Source organism: Protopterus annectens, chromosome 5.part0, assembly GCF_019279795.1.
Source record: "Protopterus annectens isolate FY-2018-M chromosome 5.part0, PAN1.0, whole genome shotgun sequence".
Classification (NCBI taxonomy): Eukaryota; Metazoa; Chordata; order Ceratodontiformes; family Protopteridae; genus Protopterus; species Protopterus annectens.
Genome location: NC_056735.1, coordinates 368,458,431 through 368,466,286, shown reverse-complemented (window position 1 = coordinate 368,466,286; position 7,856 = coordinate 368,458,431). Strand labels below are relative to the sequence as shown.

The following is a 7,856-nucleotide window of genomic DNA, read 5'->3' as shown; positions in this document are numbered from 1 at the left end:
TAAATCTCAAACATGAACAAACCGCACTGTTAACAATGTAAAACGTGCGTGCCTCTGTGAAAAGTGTATTTGAACGTCAATTATATAAGCACATTTCAGAAACTACGGGCATCACTTTAAAAGGTGGAACTTTAACATACCAACACTGTAGTCCAACAAAGACAATAGGGTGGTATCTCTACTAAGAAAACAAAAGCCTAATTCATGCTTTAGCTACTCAGAAGCTTTACCCAGCAACAAGAATAACACATCGCGATAAAGCGTTTAATACCTTCGCATACACGTTCATTCACTGTTTTTCCTTATTAAAACATCGCGAAAGTTTATAACCAGTCAGAACGCAATAGTAACGAGAAAGGGGGCTGCTCTCGCGATATTATTTCTTGTTTCCTTAGTGAGGTTACATTATAAAGTCTCGCGAGAGTTTTTTCTTGTTCTTGGTTAGCTGCTAGTGAATAATAAGCTAACAGCAAAGGGATCAGTTTAAGCACAGATACACAAGAAGGTGCACTGTTGTATTGACAAATACATTTCTGAAGGCAAAAAAATAACCTTATTATCTTCTAGTTATGAGTCATGTGGCCGCCGAAAATGCACTTAGTCTAGATCAGCAGGTGAGTCCACATTTATGATCAACATTATAATGTAGGACTGTAAGATATGCTGAAAATGGGTGACGGATGACTTTTTATGGGGTGGGGGTCTTGCGGAATAAAGAGACTTTTGTTGGTATGTCATTGAGAGTAGAGATACAGCGGCGCCGTGGTTTTCAGTTTTGTAGACTTGATCTCGGCTACCCTATTGCTTGGCTTGCACTTCAGCCGACAATGGCGATCATTACGTGTTCTGAGAAAGGACGTAAGGAGGTTTATTAAAGTTCTTGCTTAATATTTCTGAATTGTATTAAATTTGGTTTTGTTGCTTAGAACCCCGACTAACAGTGGACTGTTTATTTTGACTGGCTACGCGCTGAAACGGACTATTGGAATTTGGGAAGTTGTCCTGAAAAGACTTGTTCGTCTCAAGACGTACTGCCGGTCAATGGCGGCCTTTGTCTGCGTTTCTTTGCATTGACAGCGTGGTTCCTTGTACTCCTGGCCGGTTGTGAAACCGTCAGTTACATCTTTAAACTTGATTGTAGGGGGAGATTGTAGCTGTCTAACTCTAGTTCTACAATTTTCGCGATCGTTTGTATTTTTTCTCTGCAGAAAGTTTGAGTGACGTTGATTACAGTAAAACGGGCATCCCATTATTACGTAACTGTCTAAAAATTAGAAGAGAAATAAACTTTGCCGGCGTCCACGTTATGTCTGCGTAGTATGTGCTTTTTAGTGATGTTGTCATTTTGGGCGAATACAAAACCGATTAATTGTATTCGATTGGATTAGTTGTCAACTGATGTCTTTGAAGAAGGTTCGTTTGTGTTTATTATGTCAGAATTGTTTTAAATTAGTCAAAAATACCTTCAAAAATTATGTGCAGTTCAAAATTCATTTGTAAGCGATGTTAATGCAGAGTGCATCATTTGGAAAGGGTCGCTTTTTGTATCGTTTTAAATAAAATGATAGCGTAAGTTATGAATGTATTATTTCACTTTATTTTACTGAAATACTTCCGGCAACGTTTGAAAGCCCGTAGAGTTGTCAGAGGTGCTTTGAGCAAGAAAACTGTCACTTGTAAAATCGCAGTCTATTTGTAAATGTTTTTGTTGGTTTGAGCTACGTGAGGGTGAGAAAAAGTGGGCTGTGCTGATGACGTTTACAAAGAATTTGGTGTTTTGTTGTTACGAATTCCTTGCCGGCGTAATAAACACTGTAACGAAGTGGCTTGGAGGAACTAGAAAACGTGGACCAAGGAATTTATTTTCTGTCTGCACCCTAAAAAGATAACAGTATACAAGTTGATAGATGTGATTCTTGTTGCTCCAGACTGGAGATTTATTTTCTCCTGCGTTCGAGATCGTTGACTGTTTTAATAGTATTTTGAATATTTTAGTTTATTTTTTTATGTTTTTGGCTCAATAACATGCTTTTCAAAGACTTGAATGTATGAGGTTGCCACTTAATGTATACTGTTCTGGATGTTCTGCATATCTGTTTGTCACCAAAATATAAACTGGTGCTACTGTATTACGGGTGTTTTATTCATGCTTTCTGTGGAAAATGATGTTGTTGTTAGTGGAAAGTGACGCTTTAATGTATTGAGTGTGTCATTATTTGAAGTTTGCCAGGATGGTCCATTGGGCCGAATGACTCCATTTTCAATGGAGTCCTGGGGAGAAAAGCTCCATAGATACAATATTAAATATACAAGTAAGAATAAAAGTAAAATACAATAATACAATAAAATAACAGTTTGTTGAAGTGTCAGAGTAGTACTTATAAGCACAAGAAAATGTTAATGCAACAGGAAAAATACAGAAGAGCATATGCAACAATACAGATCAGTTTACAATTTTTAGTCTCTGTTTACTCGCAAAAAGAAAAGAAGTGTTAAGTAAGACTGTAGTTAGTAGGTGTGCACAGAAAATATTTGCATAAGAGGTTAATTACAATATGTATGTTCCCATAGGAGGGAAGAGTTGTAGACTAAGGGGTGAGAAGTAGCTGGTGATGTTATGCAGGATGGGAACATGAGCATTCCCAGAGAGATGATAAATGTGAGTGGAGGAGAGATTTAAAGGTGGGAAGGCTGCTGATACTACGGATTTGAGGTGGGAGGGAGTTCCAGAAATGGGCAAGGGAAAAGGAGAGTAAGAGTTTGCCTGCTGGACGGGCTGGTTTGTGGAGTTCAACTAGGTTCCGACTGCTTGTTCATAGGGGTCTGCTAGGTTGGTGCATGGTGACGGTTGAGGAGAGTGAGGGGCAGAGTGAAGGCTTGAAAATTAGCTTATGAGCATGAGTTAGTTGGGTATAGGTAAGGTAGTTAGGGAGCTCTGGCCAGTTTAGTTTGTGGAGCGCAGTACATTGATGGGATGAGGATCTGTGCCCAGTGGTGAATTTAGCGATTTTGTTGTAGTTTTGTTTTAATAGATGATTTTATGTTGGTTAAGAGTGGGGCACCGTAAAGGATAGAAGGGATGGAGGTATGTGGTAGATAGGAGGAATCTAGTGGCTGGGGACAGGAAGCAGATATGGCGGTAGAACATATCGAGTTTCTGATTTTTTTTTTATGTTTGTTTGTATATGGGAATCAAATGTAAGCTGATTATCAACGAGAGCTCCTAACAGTTTGGCTTTGCAAACAATTTCTGGGGATGTGTTATTTTGACTGGTTATGAGGAAATAATTTATGTCAATAGTTATGCTTTTGGATGGGGTGAATAGCATGAGTTTGGTTTTTGCATTGAGAGCTAGATTGGTTATCATGCATCCATTTTTCAGTGGTTGAGAAGGCATCTTGAGTTAGTTTTATAAGGGAGGGAATGGAGTTTGCAGCACAGATAATAGTTGAATCGTCTGCGTATTGGACTATTTTAGCATTTGGGATATTGTGGTGGAAGCCATTAATGAAGATGTTGAACAGTAAGAGACCTAATATGGAGCCTTGGGATACACCAGTGTCAGTGTTGATGAAAGAGGAGGTAGATTTCTTACATTTTACAGATTGTTGCCTGTTGGAAAGGTAATTGGAAAACCAGTTGATACAAGAGAGTGAAAGATGTAGGTTAGAAGGAGGGAATAGGAGATGGTATCGAAGGCCTTAGAAAGGTCTATGAGGAGAATGGAGACAATATAGTTAGTCTCTAACTTTATTTACAGTTTCGAGGAAGGAGAGTAGAGCAGTAGAAGTGCTGTGACCGGGTCCGAATCCATGTTGTGTTGGGGTTAGTAGGTGGCTGTTGGTGAGGTATGGTAATAGTTGTATGCGGATACATTTTTCAAGTAGTTTAGAGATGGGAGATAAGATGGCAATAGGTCTAAAGTTGGAGATGTTATTGTTTCCTCCTTTAGGGAGGGGAATGTAGGCTTTTTTCCAAATTTGGGGTACATAATCTTCTTGGATTGACCGGTTTATAAGTATACAAATGGGGAAGGCAATGGCTTCAGCAGCTGTCTTTAGGAAGAAGGAAGGGATATTATCAGGGGCATTAGAAAAAGGTTTTAATTTAAGAAGGAAAAGGTTTTAATTTAAGAAGGGATTTTTTTATAGTAGATACAGGTATGGGTTTGAGGGAGGTGGGAAGTGGAGGGGCCTGGGGAGGAAGGGGTAGTTGTAATTGTAGCTGGGTGAGTGGAGTTATTAGTGAATGATGATAATTTAGATATGGAATCAATGAAGAAGATATTAAATGGGAAGTCTAGGTCGTTCTCAGAAGTATTGTGATCAGGTTGTGGGTTTTCCTTTTTGCCAGGGTTGAAGAGGGAGGAGATATTCCAGAATTTTTTTGGGTTAGTCTTGTGATTATTTTGGAGGGTGATATAGCAGGATTTGCGGTCCGAAGTTATAAGTTTCTTAATTCTGTTGCAGAGTATTTTGTATTAGTTTAGGGTGGCCGGGGTTTTGTATTTGTGGTAGTTTTTCAAGGCTTTTATCACGAAGGCGCATGGCAGCTAAGGTATCTTTTGATAACCATGGGATGGTTTTGCTCTTGATTCTTTTTGTTCTTAGGGGTGCTAAGGTTTCTAGAAGGTTTAGAAATGATGTGTTAAAATAGGTGACAACTTTTTCTAGGGGTAGTGTATTTTGGGGACTCCAGTTATATTTAAGTCAGAGAAGGTGTTGGGATTAAAGTTTTTTAAGGAGCGTACAGAGATAGTGGTATGTGGCAGCTGTAGAGAGGGAGAGTGACGGTGAACAAAAGTAGGAAAGTGGACACTAAGAGAGTCAGGGAGTGTACCACTACTTGAGATAAGGTGTGGGTGTGATACCAGAATCCAGTCTAGGGTGTTTCCACAGGAATGGTCCTTAGATGGTCTGGTTATTGAATCGATTAACTTGTGAAAGTTGTAGAGGTTTATATTTAGGGGATTTATTGGGCATTGGACAGAAAACCAGTTGATGTTAACGTCCCCTAGGATAACAGTTTCATTAGTAATGCTGGTGGAGAGCCAAGAAAGAATGTCCTCAAGAATAGGTATGTTATCACCAGGAGGGAGGCTAAGCATATTGTTTTATGCTTGTTTAGGTGGAGCAGGGCTAGAAGCAGTTCGACATTGGCAAATTGGGGAATTGGTTTAGAATAAGAAGTAACTGAAAAGGAAGAGGAGTAGAATAGAGCTACACCACCTCATTTTTTGTGGGTTCTGTCTTTCTTAATATTGTAGTTGGGGGGAGTTGTTTCTGAATCTGTTATGGAGGGTCTTGGCCATGTTTCGGATATTGACAGTATGTCAGGATTGTTATGGAGAATCCAGGCATGGAGGTTTGGGATTTTGTTACATATACTTTGAGCATTTAATGCTGAGAAGGTGAGGGTTTTTGTAGATGAAGGTGTGTTGGAGGGGGTTGTTGAGGAGTTGATGGAAGAGGGACCAGGGTTGGGGTGTATGTCACCAGAAAGTAGGGTGGTGATGAGTTGGTGAAGATGAAAAGAAAGGTAATTAGAGAGTTTTGTGTATGGTTTAAGGGTTATAAGTTTAGTAAGAGTAGTGCAAGTCAGACTTGGATTGATATGTTTGTAGGTGGAAAGTAGTTTGGAGGGAAAGAGTAGGGAGGGGTTGCAGAAGTATAGGTGAGGGCTTATGGGGTGGAGGAGTGTTTGTGTTTAGGGATTGAGCTGGTTATGTGATAGTGGGGGAGTGAGTATTGTAGAAGGATTTGGTGATGTAGGTTAGGATAAGCTTAGTAGTAGATGGGTAATAGGTGAGAGGTTTTGTTAGCATATTGTAGAAGGATTTGGTGATGTAGGTTAGGATAAGCTTAGTAGTAGATGGGTAATAGGTGAGAGGTTTTGTTAGCATTGCTGTGGTTTTAGTGTTGAAGTTGAGGTGAGTTGGTGTGAGTGAAGTGTAGTATGAGTGGGAGTGGTTAGGCTAGGTGATTGAAGGGTGGTTGGGGGTGGAGACGGGAAGTAAGGGGTGGGGAAGAAAGAGGCTAATTGGAGTGGGTGTGGTTAGTGGGGTATAAATGTAGATGTAAAGAGCCAGGAGATGAGGACCAAGGACGAGGCTATGGAAAACAATCTGTAAGGATAGGAGAAAGACACAGGGTAAGTAGACACTAGGGTTAGGGACAGGGTGGTGAGTCAAAGGTGGAGGAAATACCGAATTCGCTAGGTGGAGAGATTCTATTTTCTTGTCTAAGTTTTACCCTTTTATTTGTAAAGGTTAGAGCTTATAAGATTGAAGTGAAAGGTAGTTAATGGATGGGTGCTGTCATCTGCTGGCCAAATGGGTAATTACAGAATGTCAGGGGCAGCACTGGGAGGGAAGGAAGGGAGGAGTCTGTGGAGCCAAGAGAGGATTGGGTCAGTGCTGGGCTGCTGGCTAGCGTCCGCTGGGTTACACAATAACATCAGCCAGTGGCACAAATGGTTATGCAGTAAGGTACATACACTCTTTTAGTATTTGGTTCTTGTGGGGAGGTATGACAGTTTCCCGATACACCACACCATCCCAGAGATGGTCCTTATTGGTAGGAAACCTTGGTACAATGTAGGTCAGGTAATATGTCTGGGGTAACCTGTACGTATTGATAGCAAGCTGTAAAAGGAGAGAAAGGTAGAATTAATGCTATGCAGACAGAAAAACAGCAATTTAGAGGGGAAATACAACAATAGGGTAGTATAGTTTAGGCAGAGAGGGGTAGCCCTAGGGGGTGATATGTAGTGAGAGTGTGAGTTTTGAAGAAGTGTAGACTATAGGAAGATTAGGGGGAGGAGAAAGGAAGATTACATTTGGTTAAAGTAAGAACAGTAGAAGCTTCAGTACCATAGTACAATATACTTGGTTTAGAACCAGTGTTTTATAATTGATCAGTACTGGTGATGCATAACAAATCAAAGACTGCATGTAGATACAGAGTAGGCAGTGTTCAGACATTCAGTAAAAGTGAACTTTGCACTAAAGAAGTTTGCCAATGTTATAAGACATAAGCCCTGCGTGAGGAAGCACTTACAGTCTCAATAAACACAGTATGACAAGTATAGGCAGAAGTAATCAAACAAATTTCACTTGAATCTTATCCTCTTACTTAAATACCATAGCATGCAATAGTTTAATCTGGAAGGGCACATTAGTTCTTATCTGAGCATGTCAAGATAAGAGCAATTACGACACTTATTATGAGGCAGGAGTGTATGGTGTTAAAGAATAGAAACAAGTGTCTAATTTCACTATAGGTATACGACATTTAACTAGTCCATTTCTTTGTATTAGGATAGAGTCTGGCATACATTATACAGGGTAGACAACATTATGTGTTAGATAAGGTTTTTCTAATTACAGTAACCGCTTTGAGACTTGATTAATCTAAATCTGGTAAGCTTTGTCGTGTACACACTGATAGAGAGCTACCAGTTTAGTGTCTCAAGTTACAGTGTCCCAGGTGGGGGGGGATGAGTCACAACAATTGAAAAGGGGAGAAATAAGTAAACTAAAGTAGAAAATAAGAGAGATTACTGCATTAATGTATTGCTTGTGGCTGATCTGGGGTAGACTCTGATAAATGTAGCAGAGAAATGATTCCGAGTAAAGCACGCAGGACAAGCAGAGTGAGTATGTGCGGCAGTTCTATACACCTGTAGCTAAGCGGTATTTAGATTAGGGGATAGCAAGTAAGTGCCCGTTCCTGCCTGCATTGTAATGAGCAGACTACAACTGGAAACGCTACCTTCAATAACAGGGAAATGTCTCGGGTAAAGTAATTCCGATACAAACTGCTTCAAAGCTTAATGTTATCTAAGTTTGGTGAGC

General features: G+C 40.0%; 1 protein-coding gene across 2 annotated transcripts in view; it reads left to right on the top strand.

Annotated features, from left to right (window-relative positions):
- The first annotated feature begins 421 nt into the window (after window positions 1-421).
- Window positions 422-7,856, top strand: part of DDX3X (DEAD-box helicase 3 X-linked) — a 1,864,809-nt gene continuing 1,857,374 nt past the window's right edge. For both annotated transcript variants that reach the window (XM_044072327.1, XM_044072326.1), the window contains exon 1: window positions 422-614. In XM_044072327.1, the coding sequence (XP_043928262.1) occupies window positions 570-614 (45 nt within the window). In that variant the 5' untranslated portion in view covers window positions 422-569. The remainder of the gene's footprint in view (window positions 615-7,856) is intronic.